This window comes from Mus musculus, chromosome 19 (assembly GCF_000001635.26).
Source record: "Mus musculus strain C57BL/6J chromosome 19, GRCm38.p6 C57BL/6J".
Lineage (NCBI taxonomy): Eukaryota > Metazoa > Chordata > Mammalia > Rodentia > Muridae > Mus > Mus musculus.
Genome location: NC_000085.6, coordinates 47,829,847 through 47,854,921, shown reverse-complemented (window position 1 = coordinate 47,854,921; position 25,075 = coordinate 47,829,847). Strand labels below are relative to the sequence as shown.

The window sequence follows — 25,075 nt, the reverse complement described above, 5'->3', positions numbered from 1 at the left end:
ATCCTGGATCCTGATGCTGTGTGACGTTAACCGGTGGGCTCCCAGGTTCGCTGCGGAGGTAGTGCAAGGAGGAACAAAACCACAGAGACACACACCCCGCCTCCACACAAGGGGTCTTGTGGTTTCTTGTGTCATGTGATGACCACCTGGAGCCGGCCAAAGCAGAGATGCTCAGAAAGAGCCACCCCATCCCTCCAGGCCGAAGGTTTCCTGTCTGCCTTCACACAGGACTCTGGCCCTGACCTCCATACCTCCCACACCCACTCCACTGGTATGTGAGCTCTAGCTCTGCCCCCAAATTTCCAACATTCCAGAGGGGTCTAGGAGGTGGTCTAGCCACCTGGACGGTCTTTTCTTCTGTCAGTACTAGCTTACTATAAGCTGCCATCCCTATAGTCACCTACAGAGGCACATTTCGGCATATAGAAAAGAGCACACATCTGGATGTTATTAGCCTCCGGACGCAGTTGTGCTTTCAAAATTCCATCCATAAAACATTTGTCTGGAAGCCTAGAAAGAGCACACGCTGGTTTAAGCACAGTGGGCTGAGAAAATTTAGCCTTTTGAGTCCATAAGAAAAAAAAAAAAATCTGGCCAGAGGGCTTGCGAAAACTGCTGTCTTCTTATTCAGGCATGAGGAGAGTTTGCCTCCAGGATTCGCAAAGCTCATGGATAAAAGCTACTAACTCCGGGGCTATTTATGAAAGAGCATGCCTGGGTTTTGTTTCCAGCTCTATTATTGGAGAAGCAGAGAATGCCCTTGGAGCCAGCTCCAGTTTTGATCCTGGCTTCTCCCTGTGCTCACTAGAACTACGGAACAAAATGCCAAAGTGACTTAAATGACTCATACGTCTAACAATTGCGGCCAGGAAATGGCAGCACCCTAGCAGGCAGGGCTTGCTGTGGATGAACTAGCAAACATTAATTCTTCAAATAAAGAAAGGAAAATATACAGAAAACCACTGTGCTACGTTACTGGTGGCCATTATAGTAGGGATCATGCCTAAGTCCTAGCAGCTGAGAACATAGCCCTCAAACATCTGGGCATATATCTCTACTGGCCACAGTCAAACTGCCACGGGACTATATATTTTGTTGTAGCTGTAACCTGAAGAGATTAATCTGAGTCGACTATATTGCAAGAAGACGAAAAAATTAAAAACCCTAGTGACAAGAAATAGTTTTTAACCTTCTACGTAATGTTCACCTTCACTGCCCAGATGTGTCCACCCGATGCAGCAACCTTCTGTAACTTTTCAGAAGAATGATGGGTAATTTCATACTGTCCAATTTATAATCTATATTGACAGGATCAAATTCAGGTTGTTGAAGGTCTTATCAACTGCCTCGCAGATGGTGTTTTAATAAAAAACTTTTATTTCTATATGTTACGAATAGCTAAAATATCTGACTATTAGCTTTTATAACATCTCATTCCAGCTATCAGAGAATGTTCCAGATAAGCTCCAGTCATTCCAATAAACCTGAAGACACCATGAATTCTGGGAGTAAAAGAACTGGGAAGATAGATCATTTCATAAGAAAATTATCCCCAAACAGCAGCCACCATCCTTTGGCAACCAAATTGTCCACACAAGTAATAAAGACTCCTTCAAGGTCATCGTGTAGAAACAGACTGAGCCAAACCACAGCTTGACCAAGCCATAGCCTGGCCAGCACTGTTTAATAGATTGCCTCTCACCACTCGCCCCAAATTCTTCCTCTCTTTAAATCTACAACCATGTCAGCATGGCTTAAAGGATGAAACACTTAAATGGCCATTTTGATTAAAACCTTTTCATACATGTTTACGATTACTTTCATTTCTTTCTTTGGGTCAGAGTTGGGCCTCTGGCCTAAGACTTTGGTTACATAAACTTTTCTGTTTGATTTCATTAAGTCTGTAACTGTCCATAGCAGGGAAAACAGACTTCATTAGAGTTTTCATGGAAAGATGCTAGCTAAATAGTTGAATGAACAAGCTAGAAAGGCCCAGAGTCTAGTCAGTGAATATATATCTACATCTACATCTACATCTACATCATCTACATCTACATATATATATATATATATATATATCTCACAATAAGAAGCCATGCAGGGACAAATGGTTCACAAATAAAGGAGCTTAAATTAAATGGAGAGGAGAGTAAAATGACTTAGTTGGGTGCCACAAACCGGGCCTAGCCGTCCCCCCTCAATCCGTGGGAATCAGGGGTTCGGACAGATGGGCATAGAGTCGGCAAGAATTGACACGAGAGAGTGTGTTGGATCTGAATGTAATTTGTCAAATTGAGCATTAAACTTTTTATACAGAAGAAAATAGGGAAGTTAGGTGACACACTGGCAAGGTACAATGAGGTTACCGGATTCTTACACAAAACAGAGGAATGCAAACACGAAGGACTGGCAAGAACCAGCTGGAATAAAATACAATGTTAACAACTGGGATCAAAAGCAGCCCCATCTAAGGTCCGCTTACAGGGGCCAACGCTTCATGCCCTTGCCATAATTCCTACTCTAGTCTATTGTATAATCCACCTTCCCCCTAGGCCATTGTGAATTCCTGTGTATGGGTGTAACTCAGCTATCTATAGTTCTGAGTATCTACTCTGGTTCCTTCCTTCTTCCTAGTTAATGGTAAATTCCTGTGCAGGGCAGTGACTCAGCTATCCATGCCCAGGGTCAGCTCAAGGACTGACTGCCTAGGACTGGTGAAGAATCTAACTTAGCTATATGTCAAAAATTCAATCCTTAGAAGAACTTATAATAAAGCAATATTAAGGGAAAGCACACAGATCCATTTACCAACTAAAGCAAGGATATTGGAGCATTCCTTATGCAGGATGCCACGGTTCCGGGAGACTAAGTTTCTGTGAACTTTTTGCCTCAGGACCACACCCAGGCTTTTTGGCCTGTCAGGTGGGTCACTACTGGAGTGGATGTAGCAGTTGGGCTTATTCATATAATGGACAGTTAATAGGCATTCATAAACTACCAACTCAAATGCATCCAGAAATATAACTGGTCATAAAAGGAAGGAGCAATAGGAGGCATGTTATGATTGCATGTCACCTTTCAGATGTGCAAAGTGAAAGACATTGGCAACTGCAGCACACACGCATGTGACAGAATTAAAAACAAACAAACAAAAACATTATGACCAGCGTTTAGGAGAGTGTGTCCCTCCTACACGAAGGAAGGGAACAGGGGAGGGGGGAGGGCCTGTTCATGTTGTCCAAGGGATGATTCAAGGGTTTCGTCCACTTTCAGTTCAACTGAAAGATGGCTTCTAGCCAACGTCCCTGCTGTGACACAGGATGAAGTGGAGTTGGGGTGTGGGGGCGCAAGAAAACTTCCTGTGCAATTTTTTACTATGTAATTCAGAGAAGAAATTAACATGGTCTTTTCTTTTTCTTTTTGAGACAGGGTCTCTCTGCATAGTCCTGTCTACACTAGAACTCACTTCATAGCCCAGTCTGGCTACCAGTTCACAGAGATCCACCTGTCTCTGCCTTCCAGAGGGCTGAGATAAAGGTGTGCACCGAGCCCAGCTAAGAAACTGGATTCTTTAGAATAGACAAGCACCTTTCCCTGCCACTGCTGAGGCCTGTGATCTACCACCATGGCCGAGGAAAGCATTGCCGCTAGAGGTGTGACGGGTGTCAATACTCCAAGGGGTTCTGAAGACCGCCATCGTCCATGATGGCCCAGCACGTAGCACCCAGTATAAAGCTGCCAGTGCCTAAATAGAAAAGTGTCACACCCATCTGCGTGCTTGCATCCAATTGTGATGAGCCCACGTATGTCAAGTTGGTGGAGGCACTTATGCTGAGTACCAAATCAACTTAAGGCTAATCACTGCAGGGAACTAGGGGAATGGGTGGGCCTCTGTCAAGCTGGTGGAAAGGGAAAAATGGTTGGTTGCAGCTGTGTAGTGGTTGAGGATTACAGCAAAGAATCTCAGGCCAAGGACATTACCAAAGAATACTTTACATGCAAGTGAAAGACCATGACAGGATGTAAAAGGTCACAGAAGCCCTGAAATTGGCAAAATAGATTTCATTGCTAGCAAAACTAGTTTCACTGATTTAGAAAAATAGAGGTGCACAATGCTCTGGCCGCTCCTTGAACCTGTGTGTCTGCCAATGTTCTGACCATTCCTTGAACCTAGGTGTGTGCCCACTGCTGCACCTCACTGCCAGGTGTTTGTGATATTGGTTGCTAAGATAGAGTCAGAAAATCTCCCCAGCAACCACAGCCGGGGCCAATCCGGAGTTGCTACACCTGCATTAGACTCTTTCCTTGTTTCCCTCCCATACCCATTTCTTGAGAAATCAATCATTTTAAATTGTTTAGATCTGGAAATCCCCTACTTCCCTCTTCTCCTTCCCCCCCTGAGGGCCTATAAAAACTGAGACCCCTTTCTCCTCGGGGTCGACTCCTCTACCCCTGTGTGGGATATGAGTCATCCCCAGAGCTCTAGCTTTCCCCGAATAAAGCCTCATGTGGTTTGCATCAAGCTTGGTCTCTCGTGAGTTCTTAGGGGTCTGCTATTGTCCCGAGACTTGAGTGAGGGTCTCCCTTTGGAGGTCTTTCATTAGATTTTCTGACTCTATCTAGTCCAAAGGAACTCAGAAACATGAAAGACCCACGAGGACTAGACATCGGCAAAAAGTCAGTTCTAATGACTAAAATGGGAAGAGAGAGAGAGAGAGAGAGAGAGAGAGAGAGAGAGAGAGAGAGAGAAGGTAGGTGTTACTGTCCTTAAGCTTCTATGAGAAGTTAAGACAAATTGAGATAAATTGGGAACCCAGTATGGGGGTGGGGGGGGAGAAAACAACCAAATCTCTGTGGCTTTGACTGGTGACCCACTAAACTCATGCTGTCCACAGCAGCACTATCACAAGATAATAGAGTAGGTACCACAGCCAGAACGCTGATGCCCTACCTACACCTTCGGACTAAACCAAGGTGAAACCAGTGGGGTTTCAGATGACTGCACAAATGGTAAACAAAGAGAAGGAAGTGTTAGCAAGGAGCCTTTCCCCTGAGACTTCCTCAAGTCTTTGTCCAGAATCACCTGCAATGCCAGAGAGTGTCAGAGCAGGATCACCGCATTCCCTTGTGACTGACTTTCCCCAGTGACTTATGAGTGCACTGCTTTTGAGGGTCATGCCACTAAGCAATACATTATTGGATTCTCACCAGGCTTGCTTTAAAATAACACTTTTGATGTGTGCCTTAATGGTTGCCCTGGTTACTCTGCAGAAACTTGAAGGCTTTTGCTCAAATCACTGACTCTTTCCTAGAGCATGCACAGCTACCCGGCAGGCAGGCGTTGAGAATGAGATGAAAGGCCTGCCATCTTCACATTGTGTCTGTTCCATTTGCATCCACTGAGGAGGCACTGATTAGCTCTGACCGTGGTCTGATCATCTGAAGATGCTTTGTTCAAGACTACAGTACAGAGTGAAGCTGCCATATTGCCTGTCAGAGCAAACATGCATTTTTTTCCTCCTCTGAACCTGTAAGCCAGCCCCAATTACATGCTGTCCTTTATAAGAGTTGTATTGGTCATGCTGTCTCTTCACAGCAATGAAACCCTAACTAAGTTTTTTGTTTTGTTTGCCCTTTCCATGAATATCCATAGACATCATTGGCTACTCACCACAATGGAAGTGCTACTGTCAGAGATGTAGCTCACTGTCCTACACTGAGTAGAGCCCTCCACCCCAGTCCAGTCCAAAAGGCCACTTGTGCCGAGGTTATATCATTGCTAAGTTACTCTGACCCACCATCACCCAAGCTGTTCATCAATAGAGCATTCTTCTTTTGCCATAGGCCACTCTGTCCTGGTGATGTCGGCAGCAGGAGACTCAGTCATTTTCTCTGTCCAAAAGTCCTATATTTATACAACAAAGATCTTAACCTTACTCCTTTGGGTTCTACCAAGGAAGAAATTTTGCGTTTTTTGTTCCAAGTGACTCAGTCAGTGCCTGAATGGATGGAAGGTGCTCAAATACTTTTGAAGGAGATCAAGGAGAAAGGACAGTATAAGAGAAAAGTGAAAATTGTCAGTCAAAATGGAGTCACTTGTATCAGCTAATGCAAGTTTAAGCAAAGAAAGTAAATTAGGCCAGGAGGGTCTTATGCCCATGCTTCCTTGATGACAGCTACCGTAACTAACTATAGATCACAACCTTGTATAAAGGCTGCTGTGACCTCATACAGAAGCCACTGCCACAGGACATCTGTCCAGCTCTTGACTGTCCAACCTCAGACTGTGACTGCTAGGTTTCAACCTGCTCTAAGTTACTCCATATTGTATATAGAGCAGTTGCTTTCAGTCTGTGCCTTGCCCTGAATGACTCCAGATTAGAAAATAATTCCAATTCTGGGGCTGAATTACTGTCTTTCTCTTGTTCGTGTGACCCGTCCAGCAGGTCCAGTTATTCGAGGGTCTCGAGGGGACCTCCTCCTAAGAACCAAATGGGGGGTAGAGAGGGACGAGGGCCTTGTGCGAATAACGACACAGAAACCGTTCTGGAATGCATCAAAGCCCCCAAATGTATTTGCCAGGCCCGAGGTTTAAATGCACAAGCAAAAGGGGAAGTGCCTTTCAGCAGGAAGGATGGGGCAGTAGAATTGCACAAGGAAACGGGGAAGTACAGATACTTATCAGCGGGATGGATGGGGCAATACAAGGAAAAGGAGAAGTATTTATCAGTGGGGGGGGACAATAGAATTGCACATTCTTAGGCAGTTACACGGGGAAGCAGGAACTTGGCGGTATCAGGGTATCTTGAGGTCAGGACATCCAGCGCTGACTTAGGGCTAGAACAATCTGTGGTTGTTCTCAGAGCGGTGTGTCGGTGGCCCGCTTTTGACCCTCTTTTCTTCTTGGGGGGAGAGGCCCAATTCAGAGATCAGGACAATAGCGTTGCTTTAATAGCTCCCAACATCTCCCCCGTTTTAATATTTTTATAAAGATATATTGTATAATAAATTTGTAGCCACGTTTTTATGGACTGCCAAAACGTCTGTTTGCTCACCGGGTGATTTTCTAAAACCACGAAGGACACAGGACAAGTCATCTATGAGGCTTCAATCAACGGTTCCAGTCTGTTGGGTATAACCTGGGCTAGCCAAGGGATTTAGGAACGAAGCAAGCTCCGTGGGTAGAGGTAGAGGTCCGATCCCCAGTGTGTAATGTTAGGGGCCATGTACGGGATTGACTCTCAGGCCCACAGATCTTTTCCCAGAGTAACCCCGACCTGCTCTCGTGCCGTTTTTCATGGGGGAAGGACCCTAGGGCACTCAACCTTCATGCAATCAGACATGCCTCTCAGAGACTGTCTAACAGCTTTCAGACTAATCTCTGTGCAGTACTTAGTCTTACAACTCTCACGGGCGATGGCCTCAAGTTCCAATTTTACGATGTGTCTAGCCTGGGATGACTGTTTAGTTTCCAATGTGGCGAGAGTGTATATTACCATGTCGGAAGCACAGACTACGGCAATCTATAAATGATTTGTGGCATGAGACTGATGGCCAAATTTAGGGGGAGGGGAATGATCTTACTTAAGCACTTTATGGAAATTGAGTCTCTCTCCCCAAGAATAGGGTGATGAAGCGGTATCCACGTCTGCCTCTTCTCCAGTAACCTGCTTGTTATCACCAACGTCCAGCCAATGGTAATGAACTGAAACAAATGCGCTTGAAAGAGATGAATCAATTTGAGATTTAACAAATCGGGCCAATTTCTGAAATGCCCAAGGACTGAAGGAAATCAATAATAGGAGTCCCAATAGGGGCCCCAAAAGGGAGGGCAACAAGGTCGAAAGCCAGGGGGAGGTTGAAAACCAGTTTTGGTAGTCTACCTTCCAAAACTAGGCCATTATAAATACTTGTGTATGGGTGTAACTCAGCTATCTACAGTTCTAAGTATCTACTCTGGTTCCTCTTTAGGTCTTAAACTTTCTTCTTCAGAGATGATCGTAAATTCCTGTGTAAGGCAGTGACCTAGCTTTTATTCAAAGTGATAGCGTAATGCCAGAGGTAATTCTGAATGTCACTGAATAGGCAACACTCTCTCAGAATTAAAAGCCCATGGTCAGCTCAAGGACTTTCTAGGATGCTATCTTTTGCCTCTAAATTTTTATTTATATAATATGTTGCTCTGACAAAGCTATGGAAATATTCCTATGCTTATCATTAACAAAAATTTGCAGTATGTAGCTGCTGATCTAAGGCTGTGGTAGATACCTTTTCAAAGTTTGCATTCCCAGTTTTTTAAACCAAGGATCGTTGCCTAACTCTAATAGGCAGCAAAACATAAGCAGGTCTCTAACAAAAACATAACAGTAGATTCCTTATCTAAATTAGGATCGACACAATTAGTTAATTGACAAGAATTACAATGAATATAAAAAGACTTGCCAAGATTGGCGATCTTAACTCTTAAAATTATCTAACAATAAGCATATAGGTAAGGTACACAAACTTTCATAGCTATAAGGAGCTGGCCTGAATGGCAAAAAACAGTGTCTCTGACGAAAGCATCTTTGTACATTCTCTGTACCAGTCTCTCTTTCTCACGAGACAGCTTTTTTACTTGTTTTTATTTTAAGTTGGCACCAGGTTGGCACCCCTTGCTGCAGCCCATGGTGGAGATACGAAGTTTCTTTATCTGTTTGTAAGTGGCTGCTCTCCGATTTCTCCTCTTTTGTGCACTCAACACAGCTTTCTGGTCACCACTGTCAGGGCACTCACAGGTCACAGGTCAGCCTGTCACATTGGAAGCTAGCATGTTCTTGTAGCATTCTGTGGAAAAAACAGAAACATTCCCCCCTTTCCCCATATTAAGTATCTGAACAGGATCATGGCAAGTCCCAACAAGTGGATCCTTTTTATCTGCCCTAGACATTACTATATCCGGTTTTTAAAAACAAAAATGTGATCCAAATAATGTGCACGGGGATATAATTTCCCCCCCCTTCTTTGTTTTTAAAGAAGGTATAGTTTTTAAAGTTTTACAATACCTTGTCTTTGAGAATTATAAAATATCTCAGTAACATGTGTAACATTAAATTGTTGACAAAACATCTTTTGGAGGTTTTGAAAATAAAAATTTTGAAGCAAATAAATTTTTCTTTCTTAGATTTTCTGTAACTAAAATCCTAAATATTAAAAATATGTTGTCTCTGAATCTTATGGAGCAACAACTATTCTCCAGAGCTCTAAACTTCTCTTTAGAGGCATTAGCTAATAAAATACTTTTTACTTAGAAAACAATATACACTGAAAGATTTAAACTTTGTTTCTTGTATTGAAGCAGACAATAAAATTTTCTTACATATTGTAAAACTATGTTAGCCATATCTACAGGCAAAATTATCTAGTGATCACCAGTTCATTAAAAGCAAAACTCTTGGAATTTAAGCATTTTTTAAACATCTGAATAGATCTGCAACAAAGCTAAAAAGAAATTCCCTTGAACATAGGTGAAACTTTCTTAGACTCTGTTTGCAAAATAAAAGAAGGTTACAAGCTTCTCTGGGGCTGCCTTAACTTAAACGTAGAATATTTTTTAATCTGAGCATCTTGGCCCTCCTGCAATAAGGACCGGTTTTAGAGGAACAATTTAACTGTCTATGCCTCTAATTTTTGATACTCTTTCTTAAGGATGATTACTCTTATAATTATCTTAATTACAATATACAGGTGAATTAAAGATCTTAAATTTGAAATCAAACTGCAAGCTGTAGTCAATGGAACACTGGCAATTTTAACCACAATTTTTAAGTTTCCGTTGCAATATTAGAATATATCTACAACTTTTGGAAAGCAAGACCCAATTTTAAACAATTTATTCTCTTTAAAGTCAATACTAGAAACATCACTATTACGTTACGAAGTTTGGCTGGCAATTCATGAATGCATGACAGTGTAAATTTTAATGTTCCATTAAGGAGACATTGTTTTAAAATCTTATCTCTATAAGTCTACTTTTTAGGATAAGAATTACATAAAATATTATCTCAATTTAAAAGTATCTTTAGGGGACTAGTTTTCTGGGCTGGTTTATGCCAGGTGCTTTTGTTTGAAAATGACTCTAGCCCTGAGTTACTACTTAAGCTAACTTTGTAACCAGTGTTATACCTTTTTAATCATACCCAAATAACTTATAAGCCAATTTTCTATGACCAAGATATGCAGATCATATTTATACCTTTAAGACCAATCAAAAAACAAATGAAGTGGCTTCACGAATCTTATAAATTTAGATCAATTAAAGACTTTTACTTTTTATAGCTATACTTATAAGATAAAAACACACTTTGTCATTTGCTAAACACAATAATCACAAAATTGCAGAGAATTTTTTAGGAAAAAACAACTATCAGCTTGTTTGCCTTAGAACTAAGAGGTTGTAGATTCTTTTTCTTTAAAAACCAGTTTTTCAGCAGGACCTCTCTTGCTGTGCTTGATTTTTAGCTAAAGGGAGGGGCCTCTCTCAGCCTCCGTTTTGCAAACTGAGAATGATTCAGCAGGTAAAGTTTTTAACCATTTTTTTTCTTTTCTTTTTAACATGAAACATAAAACAGCCAGTCATTCAGACAACGAAACCATTATTCAGACAACGAAACAAAAACATACATGAATTGACATGTGATTGGTGCACCAACCATAGACAATAGAAAGAGGGTAGAGAGTTTCTCCTGTAGGGGCCAGAGAGAATAAAACAGGGCGTTCCCCGATTTCTCTCTGTCCCTGGGAGAGTTTTAAAATCCATTTTCCTTTATTCCTTCCTTTCCTTTCCTGTTTGTAAGAGGTAGCTTGTTAAACCAAGATTAAAATCCAAAATTTTCTAAGTTTTTGGCAAGCATCTAAAACGTCTAATTTATTTAATCTGAGGGCAAATTTTTGAGAAAAACACACAATCTCTATACACTAAATGTCTCAAATAGCCTAAAAGTTTACCATGCTAAAACTTTTTTGAAGCCACTATCAGTCCACACTTAGTTAAATATTTTAAAGCCATCTGTAAAAATGCTCTCTATTTTTTGCAACCTACAAAAACACCATTGACAAAATGAATTATATAGTTTTAGGAAATGATTTCTTAACTTCCAATAAAACCTAATCTATGAATTTTTTGACCTTTACGAAGTCTCTTTAAAACCCATTTTTATTTACTCTAAATATGTTATTGCAAATCTCTAGCAAGGGCCTCGAAGCATGCCTGGGCCCAACACACAACTTCTTACCCCAGAGAGTTCTGTCAAGGCAAGCTGAACTGACTCAAGGGGAAGCTGCCTAGCGTCTGAAAGCAGGGTAAAATGTTCAAATAAGGCTATGCCCTCATAAAAGGGCGGGAAGCAGAAAAGCACATCCAACAATCTTCAGATTCTGACGCATTATCTCTTTGTGTCTTATACAACAAGGCTAAAGCAGAAGCATTCAATATAGACCACAGTAAATCAGTGGAAGAGGGGGGCCTCCCCGCAGGGAGAGTGGGCTGAAACAGGGTCGTAGCACACCCTGGGGCAGGAACAGGGGGCCGGGTGCCTGGAAGTCCTATGGATGCTTTATGATTGTTAGGGATGGTTTTAAAGGTCAGGCCATTGTCATAGTTATCTTGATACAATCTTAGGCCCCAGGTGAGAAGGCGAGAACTTTCTCAAGCCTCTAAGTTCCTCCTCTTAGCAGTAAATTTTATGATCAGTGGATCACACCATCCCTTAGTGGGATGTAAGGGCCAGGCTATAGGCCAATGTGTTGAGGAAATTACTGTGGCATCTGCCCCGGTATCCAGGAGCCCTTGAAACTGTTTGTCCTCTAGAAACAAAGTCAGCATGGGCCGTGAATCAGTTATTTTCTGTGCCCAGTAGATTTCTGAGGATCCCAGGGAGGAAGGTCCTCACTCCTCTTTCATATAAGGGAAATGGCCGAATAGTGGGAGTGGTAAGGCTTGGGCTATGCGCTCTCTAGCCCTAAGGGTAAAAGTCTGGACACTTGGCCGATGATGAGAAAAAATGTCTTTTGGGGAGGGGGCTCAAATTCACCTGTGTTAACTGCTGTTAATTGAGGCATATAATAATCAGGGGTGCCCCAGGCGGCATCTCCACCCAATGTGAGGACACAGATGTCTACTTCTAACTTGGGCCAATGGGGCTCGGCACCAATCTTGGAGCTGGAGTTAGAGCAGCCCCAATGGCCAGGTTAATAGACTTAGAAACTTGTTGAGAAAACACATCTACCTCATTACAAAGCTTGATCATACCATTTATATCTAAACTCTTGGTTTCACCTCCCAGGGCAGCCCTACATGCTGAATTGGCGTTTTCAAGAGCAAGTTGTCGGACTAACAGACCCTCACTTTCCTCAGGTCCCAAAATTCTCTCAGCTGCTTCCTGCAATCTGGCAACAAACTGCGCATAGGACTCTTGGGGCCTTTGTATAATCTTGGTTAGGGGCATAGTTAGCGCCCTTGCTGCAGGGACAGCACGCCAAGCTCTCAGGGCCGCTTGTGCTGTCTGGGCGAGGACAACAGGGGAGAGCCCTAATTGTTTTATGTCTGCAGGGAAATTGCCTTAACCACAGATTTTGTCAGCAGTCCAGGAGGCTGTCTTCCACAAACTCTGACTTTCAAGTTAAATATTGGCCTCTAGTGAGGACAGACTGAATAACTTTATTCCATTCATTGGGTATCAAGTAGCCTTCTGCTAAACCTTCTAATAGAGATACTGTGCGCGGCGGCTTAGTTTTGATTTTGTGAGACGGCGATTGGGAGTTTTCTAAAAAAATCTTCAGTAAGGGCTAGGAGGCAAGCACCTTCTCTGCCCACTTCTGCCTGTTTAAGGAGATCTCTTATGATTCCCCAATTGCTAAAAAGGGACATCTTTTCCTTGTTTTATCAAAGCATTAACATCTTTGCCTACTTTATTCTAAGTTAAAGGGTGTATTTCAGAACCATTCAATACCAGCCATGGACATCTCTCGTCCGTCCACAAAACAAAAATATTTTATTAAATTCCCCTTTTTAAAAACTCTTACCCCTCTCTCCTTAAGAGAACCTTTTATCTCTTGACTAAATTCCCCATGGTTAATGGGACAACAACTGAATACCTAGGCTTACCTCCCAACGTCCGTACTCGACACTCGAACGAAGTGTCGATGGACTGTCCCACTGTTTCTCTGTCTGCGCGGTACCTCTTTAATCCTTAATCCGTTGTCCGGAGGGCAGTCGTACCTCGTGCTCCACGTCGGGCGCCACTTGACCCGTCCAGCAGGTCCAGTTATTCGAGGGTCTCGAGGGGACCTCCTCCTAAGAACCAAATGGGGGGTAGAGAGGGACGAGGGCCTTGTGCGAAAAACGACACGGAAACCGTTCTGGAATGCATCAAAGCCCCCAAATGTATTTGCCAGGCCCGAGGTTTAAATGCACAAGCAAAAGGGGAAGTGCCTTTCAGCAGGAAGGATGGGGCAGTAGAATTGCACAAGGAAACGGGGAAGTACAGATACTGATCAGCGGGAGGGATGGGGCAGTACAAGCAAAAGGAGAAGTATTTATCAGTGGGAGGGGGGACAATAGAATTGCACATTCTTAGGCAGTTACACGGGGAAGCAGGAACTTGGCGGTATCAGGGTATCTTGAGGTCAGGACATCCGGCGCTGACTTAGGGCTGGAACAATCTGTGGTTGTTCTCAGAGCGGTGTGTCGGTGGCTCGCTTTTGACCCTCTTTTCTTCTTGGGGGGAGAGGCCCAATTCAGAGATCAGGACAATAGTGTTGCCTTAATAGCTCCCAACATTCGTGAAATATCAACTGTGAGACATAGACTGATGAATAATCACACCGACTATTACCATCTAGAAACATAACAAATTAAATCAGAAATAAATGGACACACAGGTATGTCCAAACCATGTCAGAAAAACCTAAGCAATGAATCTCTTGGCATCTCTTGGATCATATGAAAGGTGGGCGCTCATCATTGAGTTAGGAGGCATCAAACCATCACGGGGTCAGCAAGCACAGAACTTCTTGCTCCGTTCATGGGATTTCAGCTCTGCATTGATCCCTTCCTGACTTGGTCCACTCAAGCTGCCATTTGTTAGAGCCCAATGAGTTTTGCTTGGCGTTCTGTGCTGTCAAAGCCTTGTGTCCGAACAGGTCAGTGCCTGGGCTCCCTGTGTTGGTACCTGTTTTTACTTTGCTTCAGGGCATCTCTTTGTGTCTATACCAATTCCACTCTTGCCTTCGGTGAGGCCCCTTTGAGATCTTCAGCCTCTCTAACTTTTTCTTAGTCATCCCAAAACACACATATTTTATAACATACATTGTGTGTGCATGTATACAATATAATGTGTAACTTGAGAGCTCACAGTCGTACTTAGAATGAAACTGTTATTGCCAATGGCCAAGTAATAGTTGGTTAATTAAAGCCAGCCGAATTGATGTAACTTGTGGGCTCACTGTTCTAAAATAAATTCTAACATATAGAAAGGCACAAATGTGATCATTTATGTTTCTGAAGTAGCTCATTCACTGACGTCGTCTGTGAAGCCAGGGGAGAAGCACAGCTCTACACCTCCACACTGTCTCTGAAAGTAGCCTGAGCAATTCACCTAACTGGGAGTGGAGAGTGTCCAGGCTCAGGTAAAGATGCGGATCGAGGGCTTACATGCACGCGCGCGCGCGCGCGCGCACACACACACACACACACACACACACACACACACACACACCGCACATGTACATGGATACACGTGGCCATGTACACACAGACATGCATATATGTACCCTTGCATGCATACCCAGGAATTGCAGGACAAACCAATAGGAAGTAGATTCTAGAGCTTGTTAAGAATAAGCCCAGTGTGGCCGCAGATACCTTAAGTCGAAGCACTCAGAAAGCAGAAGCAGGCTAATCTCTATAAGTCTGAGGCAAATGAAAAAGGCATACCCCCTTGGCATGGGCTTCTCAGAGAAGAGTTTATTAATACATTTTTATCATAGATTTTTTTTTTAAGTACAGGGCTCCAGAGGAAGAAAGATCCCCAGGAAAAAGAATAAAACAGACTAGTGGGGGGGGGGTGGATTCTCAAGATATCCCAGTTGAGTGTCTTAGCATTAAGCTTATATACAATTTCGGCAGCTCTCAAGTATTATCTCAAAAGACTGCTAGTGTGTGTGTGTGTGTGTGTGTGTGTGTGTGTGTGTGTGTGTGTGAGAGAGAGAGAGAGAGAGAGAGAGAGAGAGAGAGAGAGAGAGATTCTAGGAGGCTCCTTAAATGGAGTTAAAATGATGAGGTATGACCAGGAGCCACTGAGATTACACAAGGAGGTTAAGACAAGACCTTGTTCAGTGAAGGAAAATTCTGATGAAAGATCTAGAAAACTTCAGGTCTACGACTTGGAAAGGAATAAAACGTCAAGCAAATGTTAATCATATTGGTGTAAGTGTTGCAGCTCTGAAGTGAAAGGTTTCCACTTCAAAAGTGTTCCAGTTTGCTCCAGCTGCTGCAGGGGAGCTTTTCCCAATGGGAATGTAACAGTTCTGCTACTCGGGAGGGAGGGGACGATTTCCAAAGTGTTACAGTTCTGCTCTAATGAAAGTGTTAGAGCTCTGCTCAGGTAGGGGTAAGTTTCCCCCAGCCAAAGCTCTATACTGAGAGGTATCCTGGCAACCCGGAGCCAAGGGGTACCACCAAGTCACACCACACAGCAAGCCTCACACAAGAGATTAACTGAGAGGTAAAACCTCGATGGACGATGGACAGTGGCTGCTTTTGCTCAGGCAATTTGAGCAGAAGGCGGGGCTTATATAAGATTTCTGGAGGTGCAGAGCTTTCCAGGATAGAGATTCCCAGGGTGGTGATTGGTGAGATATCAATTCCTGAGCTTGAATGAACTCAGGGATTGGTGGGTGTCCTTATTATGTAATTGGTGGGTTTTATCCTGCATTCGGAACGTTTGGTTCTCAGCTGCCAGACTCTGATTAGCTGGCTCTCCCTTCTCCTGACTCCATAGTTTCACGTCTTTCTGCTCTACCTCAGCATCATTCTTGTTATTAAACACTGATGCTGTGGATTATTGCTTCAAAGGTCTTCCTCTTTTTTCTCTCTCTCTTTAAAATCCCCCTTTCTTTAACCTACTTGAACACATCCATAGTTCATTACTGTAGGGTAAAAAGGGCAATAGAAAGAACACTATGACCCTGACTTGACCCCAAGACCAAGGCCAAGAAAAAGAATCCCACCAATCCCTAAGCTTGCCACAATATCAGACAAAAAAAAAAAAAAAATTCCACCAATCCCAGGCCACCCTGGAAAGCCCAGCAGCCATGAAACCCTACATAAAAACCCTACCTTATGCTCAGTTGACAGCTGCTTCTAGTCCAAGCATTGCATCCACCCTCCTGGGTTTCCCCTCCCAATAAATCTCTTGGGTGAGGTTTGTTGTAAAGTGTGACAAGGTGGTATTGCTTGGTTCCCAATTGCCAGGATACCTTTCCTATCAAAGCTGTAACATTTTCATTGGTGAAGCCCTGCCCTGCCACTGTAACAGTTACAGTGATGGAGTGAACATTCCCTAGACCAGGCTCAGCCATTTCCAACATATTATTTCCTTTCTTTCTTTTTCTTTCTTTCTTTCTTTCTTTCTTTCTTTCTTTCATCCTGTTTCTCTTCTTCTTCTTCTTCTTCTTCTTCTTCTTCTTCTTCTTCTTCTTCTTCTTCTTCTTCTTCTTCTTCTTTTCTCCTCCTCCTCCTCCTCCTCCTCCTCCTCCTCCTCTTCTTCTTCTTCTTCTTGTATAGAATAGAGTTTATTCAGGCCATGGGAAGGGGAGTTAATAGAGTAGTAAAGGCAGAGAGAGAGGGAGAGAGAGAGAGGAGGAGGAGGGGGAGGAGGAGGGGGAGGAGGAGGAGGGAAGGAGGAGGGGGAGGAGGAGAAGGAGGGAGAGGCTGGTGGGAGCGGGGAGGGAATGGGGAGCCCAACTTTTTTTTTTTTTTTTTTTTTTTTTTGGCCAGGTGGGAAGGAAGGAACTGGAAAAGGGGAAGAGAAACTCAGGGAAGAAAAAGGATTAGACAGGACAGAGGCAAGGGGCTAGGAGAGAAGAGCATAGCCTATCACCCACCAGATTACTTCAGTCTGCCTCCTTGCGCTCACAGAGGAGACACCTGAAGGGTTGTTAGGCAGCCATTGTGCCCCTCACCCTTTGGATTCTGACTTGGCTTTCTGCTCACTGGGTTCCGAGCAGGCTTAACCGGTGCAGGGAAATAAATGAAATATTTCCGGCGTATAGATAGGAGTAGCATGGCAGCATGCAGAATTAATAACCGTCTTGACACTTATTAATACTGAAACTATTTGCTGAGGCAGAAGCACTCCAGCATCCACGACCCAGGGTCCCACCGCTCGGCTTCGCTCGCCGCTCGCCCATAGGCGGCGCCCGCCAGCCAATGGGCGCGGGGTTCCCGGTCTCCAGGATACAGGTGTAAACAGTGGCATCTTCGCGGGCTTCTTAGCCTGACCCGGCCGGGCCAAGGAGTAACGGCCGCAGCCCCGGGTGCGCTGGGAGTCGGCATGTCGCAAGACCCGGAGCGCGACGACGTCACTGCCTCTGCCACTGCCTCTGCCTCAGCCTCAGCCCCTGCCTCTGCCTCTGCCCACTACTCCGGATCCTCCCTGTCGGTGAGGTGCGGCATCGCGGCCGCAAGGGGCTGGAGGGGGAAACCCTGCCAGGACCCCTGCCCCTCGAATCCTCCAAGCAAACTCGCTCTGCTTCTCACTCCCCACCCCCACCCCCGCAACTCCTCCCCACCCCCGGCTCCGACCCTGTGCAGCCTCTTCAGTTGGACCCCTCGGTCGGTCTCCTGACCAAATGACCAACCGGCCCTCAGTTTCCCACCTCACCACATTGCTCTCCTGCTAAGGGACCCTCACTTGTGTGCCCGGTATTCCTCTCCCCCACCTTCTGTTTTTGCATCCTCTTCCTGCCTCGGTGGTACTCAACCCCAGAGCTCCTGCAAACCCATTCAGCCCTCCTCTTCATCAGCGTCCTCTTAGGCGATTCCCTCCCTTCTAACTCCTTCCTTCTCACTCCGGATTCCTGTGCGCAGTTGCTGGGCCTTAGACATCTGGAAGAGCTAACTTTTCTGTCCCTCCACGTTCTGAAGGATGGCTTACAGTTCAGGGTCCCCTGTCACTGCTGTTCTGTGTCATGGGAGGAGATGGGGGACAGACTCGGAAAACATGTGCCCTTCACTCTCTTTCCTCCACTTTCAAACATATCTTTAATATTTAAATAAAATGGAATTTTCCTTATCTCAGACTTTCCTTCCACCATATACCTACCACACAATCCTCTCCTAAAATGGACCTCTCACGTTCTAACTCCTTTGCCCTCGTGTCTTCCTTGTCCTTATGTGGATTTTTAGGTCTAAAACAGAGCCGTGCATTCTTCATGTGTGTAAACTATAAGCAAGTCACGTACGTGGCTTACAACTATAGAGTGTGCTGTCTTACTCAAAGCGGTTTTAAATTTGTTTAGTTGATTTTTTTAAGTGATTTTGAGTTTAGTTTTTCAAAAAACAGTCAAGAGAAAAGAACCCTGGATACACTGTTTTCTACAATTTCCTTTCAACCTAGTGAGCCATGTCACAGGCCAGAGACCTATTGATCTTTGCATTTCTTTTATATATATAGAGAGATTTATTTATTTATTATTATGTATATGTGTATATGCGTATATACGTACACTGTTGCTGTCTTCAGACACAACAGAAGAGGGCATCAGATCTCATTACCGATGGTTGTGAGCCACCATTTGGCTGCTGGGAATTGAACTCAGAACCTCTGGAAGAGCAGTCAGTGCTCTTAACTGCTGAGTCATCTCTCCAGCCTTTGCATTGTTCTAGACCATCGGCTCACACTGGTTTCTCAGTGAGTCCCTGTGTTCCTCTGAAAGACTGGAGCAGAGAGGGAGTTAAAAATGAAGCGGATGTGTTTCAAAGACTGGGATGGCTTTCTAGGTGCTGTGTTGGAAAGGAAGTGAGCGTGGATCATACTGATGCTGATCTATCTTTTCTCAAAGATGGGTGCAAGGATTCCCTAGTCAGAACGTCCACTTTGTCAATGACCAGACCATCTGCTACCCTTCTGGGAACTTTGTAATATTCATTAACCTGGAAACCAAGAAGAAGACTGTACTCCAGTGTATTAATGGGATTGTGGGCGTCATGGCAACTAATGTGCCCAGTGAAGTCGTGGCTTTCTCTGACCGAAGATTTAAACCTGTTATCTACATATACAGCTTCCCATCGCTGACCAGAAAAAACAAGTTAAAAGGTATCTGGGACACCCTCCCCCTCCCCCTTTAAGTCAGCCGTTTGACTTAAAGGTGGTGTGCTTCCCGTCAACACTGGAATTACCTCAGAAATTACCTAAAAGGGCAGAATCATCCTTTCGTGGTAGCACACACCTGTGGTACCTCACCCCCACCCCCTTCACCCCGGAACTGAAGGATTTTTGTTTTGTTTGTTTTTCAAGATAGGGTTTCTCTGTGTAGCCCTGGGTATCCTGGAACTGACTCTGTAGACCAAGCTGGCCTTGAACTCAGAGATTTCCCCCTGCCTCTGCTTCCTGAGTGCTGGGACTAAAGGGACGCACCACCACCACCTGGCTACTGAAATTTGTTTTTTATGTGAACAAATCTAGTTCTTAGGAATGAAGGTGTTTTGTATTGTGAAAGGTTGTTTTGGACAGAAGTAGACAAGCTGACCACTAAAGGTTTATTAACCCCATAAGCCACAGCCATCTGACTTAAAGGTGGTGTGCTTCCTGCCAACACTGGCCTTACCTCAGAAATTACCTAAAAGGGCAGAATCATCCTTTCGTGGTAGCACACACCTGTGGACCCAGAAACTTAGAAGCTGAAAAGGGAGGCTCACTTGAGCCGGTAAGCTGGAAACTAGCCTGGGCAAATCCAAAAGAAACAGCTACACCCTCAAAAAACACACAACCTGATTCCCCGCCCGCCCCACCTAACAAACCCACACCTTAGTTTGAACATTTCTCCGGTGGCTGACTTGCATTTTAAACCCTGAGAAACACAGGGGTTGGAGAACTGGCCTCTTATGCAACAATGTTTGTTCTTTTCCTGGTGACTGATTGGAACTGGAATTCTTACACAAACCGATGCTCAAATGACTACAGGCAAGACTGAACCTCCCTGTCCTTAACCACAAATGGAGCTAAATATAGCATCTAATGCTAAGTTTGTGTTGATAGGGGAGGCATATGCATGCACACACACACACATACACACACACACACGCATGCACACATACACACACACACACATGTACACACACACACACACGCATGCACACACACGCATGCACACATACACACACATGTACACATACACACACACACGCATGCACACATATACACACACATGTACACACACACGCATGCACACACACACATGCACACATGCACACACACACATACACACACACGCATGCACACACACATACACACACACATACACATACACACACACACATGCACACACACACACACACGCATGCACACCAAGCACTCATTCCAGGTTATCTATTATTTATATTACTGTTGAACCACTCACAGATGCAGCTAACTTTCATGGACGGAGTAGCTAGACACCTCCAGATGCCTCTAGCTAATGATCCCTGCCCAGGTTTAAGACGACCTAAATCTGAGAGTGGTGATTGGTTACACACACCTGTAATCCAGACTTGGGGAAGGCGAGGAAGAAAGATCCAGATTCTATGACCACCCCCTAACTAAAAGCAAGACTTTGCCTCAAACTAACAATAATAGCCCACGTGCCCAGCACGGTCAGGAAGCTTACCCTTGATGGTGCCTTAGTTTCAGAACCATGTTTGAAAATATGGTCAAGCCAAGCTCCATCTCTGTAGTTTACAAGTTATTTCTGGAGAAACTGGTCTGTGTTCGCAGATTAAGGCACCTTAATGAAAGCAATCCATTCCTAAATTGGGAACTCTCTGTGTGGATTGCAACCCCGCTTCATGCTTAAGATGCCCTCAACTTAGCTTCGTGGCTCCAGCCCTGGGCAAGCAATCAGAAATTAATTCAAACCAGTAGACAACATCCATACTGAATACCAAATCCCTAGAAGGATCACAGTAAAAACTGAAATAAATCATCAAGGAACTCTATTATCAGTGTCCTCTATTATCAACCAGAAGGCCTAACCAATATGATAAAATATTTAACAAAAATGTATAGCTGTGGAACAGAACACTATAGGTGATACATTCATCTGCTGGGACTTACTGAGGAAGGCTTAGTAAGATAGTGGTTGCAGAATAAACACCCATACATGTAGGGTAAATGTAACACACACACACACACACATACACACATACACACACAATTGCTTACCCAGGACTGGAGCCATAAAGCTAAGCTGAGGGCATCTTAAACATAGGACTGGATTATATGAATTAACATACACACACTGCTATATAATGTATATTTAAATATATAATTCTGTAGAGAGGGATTCCAGGATAGAAAAGATGATTGTTATAGATAAATATATTTCCAATATTTGTCACAGAGAGCCATTCATGGGCTCACTGTTTTGGAGAGTAGGGGGATTTAAATGATTCCAGAGTGTCTCTAGAATAAGTACGAGAAGGAGGTAGTAAGGCCAGAGGGTCTTTGTAACATCTCAACACTCAGGCATTAGGAGAATAGTGTTTCCAGATCACTAGAGGCATAAGGAAGACTAGATCCAGAAAATTGTGAACTATGATGAAGAAACTCACAGTCCAAAGGATAGAGATTATTCAACAGTGATGTTATACATTTTTGAGTATCTGAACTAATTTGTCAAGATTGACATCCTGTTCATCATAACACGTATCACACGAAAATGGGATTCAACATGAGCAAGCCTACTGGAAAAATAGTAGAAAATATGGCAAGATACCATAGCTTGGAGAAGAATGTAGGACCCTATTTATAAGGATTGGTATATTTACTAACAAATGCTAAACTACAAACACCAGGGCACACACACACACAAAATACCATGGAAAAGAATGAGGAAAATATATTTTAAAAATATAATCAATCGTCCTCACAGCACTTATGAACCTTAAAGGACTAGCATCCCAGACAGATCAGAAGCCGTAAGTGATCAATTATATTAAAACTGTCTGTCAATAATTGCTTTTGAAAAGCTTAGGGCTGGCAAGATGGCTCGGCAGATAAAAGTTCTTGCTTTCCAAGCCGGAGTTCAAATCCCAGAACCCGTGTAAAACCGGAAGGAGAGAAAGTGGCGCCACACGGGCTCCTCCAACAAACACATGCTTGCCCGCCCACACAAACGCAAGCGCGAGAGTACCGCAGTTGATCATTTGTAGCATGGTTCAGTCCAGGGGCTGTTTCTCCGGGGCAGGCTCACAGTGTGTTTGGAGCCGTGGAGACATTGATAGCCTCTCGCTGGCTGGCAGTGAGATCCAGCGAGCTGAGAAACTGATAGAGTCCTTCTGGGGCCACTATGAGAATCAGATGCAAAGGAAATGTAGCGGCCTGAAATATGGCTATAGGTCCATTTTCAAAGGAGTTGCATAATTGGAAAGACAAAGCAGCCAAAACCCCTAGTATATGAACAGTGGTAAGTATGCTAAAAAAAATTAAAATTAAAAATAAAAAAATTAAACATTTTTTAAAAACATGAAGCATTATTATTGCAAGCATTATAAATCAAAATTTTGTAAAAAACGTTAGGAACATGATAAAATGATTCATGTGATGTAAACAAGAAACCAATAGGACAGAACACTTCGTGTGATCTAAACTGTACCTTTAAAATGAGGCATATTGCATATGCTATTCAATCAACACTTATCACAACTATAAGTAGCAAAGTTATATACACAGGAAGTATATTTGCATGTACTTTTACATGTAAACACACAGAAGGAAGAGACTGATCGTGGTAGTGCACACCTGTAAGCCTGGCACTGGGGAGGAAGAGGCAGGAGGACTTGATGTCAAGGCTATCCTCAGGTACCTAGTGAATCCAAGGCCAGCCTGGGCTCCATGAGTTCTGTCTAAAAGGAAAAGAAAAAAAAAAAGAGCAGGAAGAAATTTACTAAATTTGATGTTAGAAATAGAGATATACTTTTTCTCTCTCTAGGTTTTTAAAAACTCTCTTCAAAAATCATATATTTGAAATTTTGAATTTATAATAATATAACAATTAGAAACAATATTAATGTTGACGATAAGGAAAGTGTCTGAAGGATATGAAATTGTTGTATTAAGGTCTCATCCCACGGAAAATTTATCTTTTATTTTTTGCATCACATTCTCAATAAACGCATACTGTTTTCTTTGTCAGTCCATGCTAAATAAACCCAATGACAAAGTCACATTTTAGGGATATACTCTGGCCACCCTCACGTAAAAAGTGCAGGGCTGAAGAGATGCTTCGGCAGTTAGACTCACACACAGCTCCTGCCGAGGAGATGATCCCAGAACCCACAATTTCACAGTCACCCATAACTCCAGCTGAAGGATATCTAGCGCCCTCTTCCGGTCTCTGCAGGCATCTGCACACATGCGGCATACAGTCCAACACACACACACACACACACACACACACACACACACACACACACACACACACAGAATGAGACAGAATGTAAAAACAGAAGCAGTCATTAAAATACTCAGAGCAAGCGCACAGTCTCAAATACCCAGGCTGAGCTTAGGCCTGTGCCCCCACACTAGAGAGCAAAATCAGCTGTCCCTCACCCGGCCTCCCCAAGACCCACCTACTAGACATCTCATTGCAAAGGCCTTTAAAGTGAATAAAGAAAATTGTTCTAAGGACTGGAAACAAAAAACTGAGTTGAAGGCCAGATATGGCCTAAGGGTTTATAAATCTGTATTTATGTCTATTTGATATATTAGTTAGAATTATTACAACCTCCCAAGACACTTGGCACTTGAGAACTGTTCTAATCCCAATGTCTCATATTTATAGACATGTGGGGCCATTCATTCCAAATCAGGCTGGGACACTAGTGTCCTTTGCTCAGTACCACACCAGAGTCTACAGACAGTTACCTAGTCATCTTAACAGGAAGGGCTCTGGGAGGAGGAAGGCTGGGATCCTAGCACTTGTGAGACAGAGGCAGGGGACTGCAAATTTAGAGCTAACCTCAACGACAAGGGAAGGTTCTGTTTGTAACAGAACGGGGCAAAAACACCTCTCAGACAAGGCCCAGGGAATTGCTTACCCCCTGGGAAAGTACTTTAGAGGTGTATGCCAGTCACTAGGGAAAGGGAAGCTGTGAGACCGTGAGCTCATCTGGATGTGACAGTCCTGGATTGTGTCTTTTAGGTGACATCCTCCTGGACTACACTCTACTTTGCTTCAGTTACTGTGGCACCTACCTGGCCAGTTACTCGTCTCTCCCAGAGTTTGAGCTGGCCCTCTGGTAAGTCCCAGCACCCTGGAGTGCTCTCTTCTCCACCCAACCACCCCCTGACCCCTGGTTTCACCGGAATCTTCCCCCGCTGGATTTTACCAAAGGGGATCCACATGGAAAACGCCAAACAGGGGATGATGGGAAGGTTAACTTTCCTGGCCGTATGATTTAGTGACATCTTTATGCTCAGGTATGAAGTGTGTCAGGACAGCAACTGCAGCAGCTGTGTTACCACCGTCCCTTCTTAGTGACACGTGCAGTGTTTGCATGAAGTTTCATCTCTCCCCAAAAGCAAATGACTCTTCTTGAGTTATTAGCATGCTTTCTGTCTGTGTTGAACGTAGGATGGTCTGTGTGTTCAAGCTCAGTTTGAAGTGAGCGGTTCACGGCTGGCACTAGAGCAGTATTCTTGGACCTGAGCATTCTACCGCATTGGCCAGCTGGGCCGAGAAACCTGCGGGTTAGACACAGAAACCTGCGGGTTAGATGAGATGTTTGTGTCTGTGCTGGGCCTTTACGTGTGGCCAGTTTTGTGGGTGCATTCTT

At 43.8% G+C, this 25,075-nt stretch overlaps 1 protein-coding gene and 1 long non-coding RNA gene across 7 annotated transcripts in view; both read left to right on the top strand.

The window, feature by feature from the left end:
- The first annotated feature begins 5 nt into the window (after nt 1–5).
- Nucleotides 6–1,811, top strand: Gm30021 (predicted gene, 30021). Its single transcript, NR_166768.1, has 2 exons — nt 6–271; nt 1,441–1,811. It is a non-coding gene; the product is annotated as a predicted gene, 30021 (long non-coding RNA).
- A 15,656-nt stretch (nt 1,812–17,467) lies between these two features.
- Nucleotides 17,468–25,075, top strand: part of Cfap43 (cilia and flagella associated protein 43) — a 100,598-nt gene continuing 92,990 nt past the window's right edge. For 2 of the 6 annotated variants that reach the window (XR_001782551.2, XM_011247103.3), the window contains exons 1-3: nt 17,468–17,707; nt 19,105–19,358; nt 24,442–24,538. Coding sequence is in view for 4 of the 6 variants with exons in the window: in XM_011247103.3 (XP_011245405.1) it covers nt 17,595–17,707; nt 19,105–19,358; nt 24,442–24,538 (464 nt within the window). In the remaining 2 variants the exon portion in view is untranslated. The remainder of the gene's footprint in view (nt 17,708–19,104; nt 19,359–24,441; nt 24,539–25,075) is intronic. The other 4 variants (XR_003952732.1, XM_006526532.4, XM_006526534.4 and 1 more) reach the window with 3 other exon arrangements.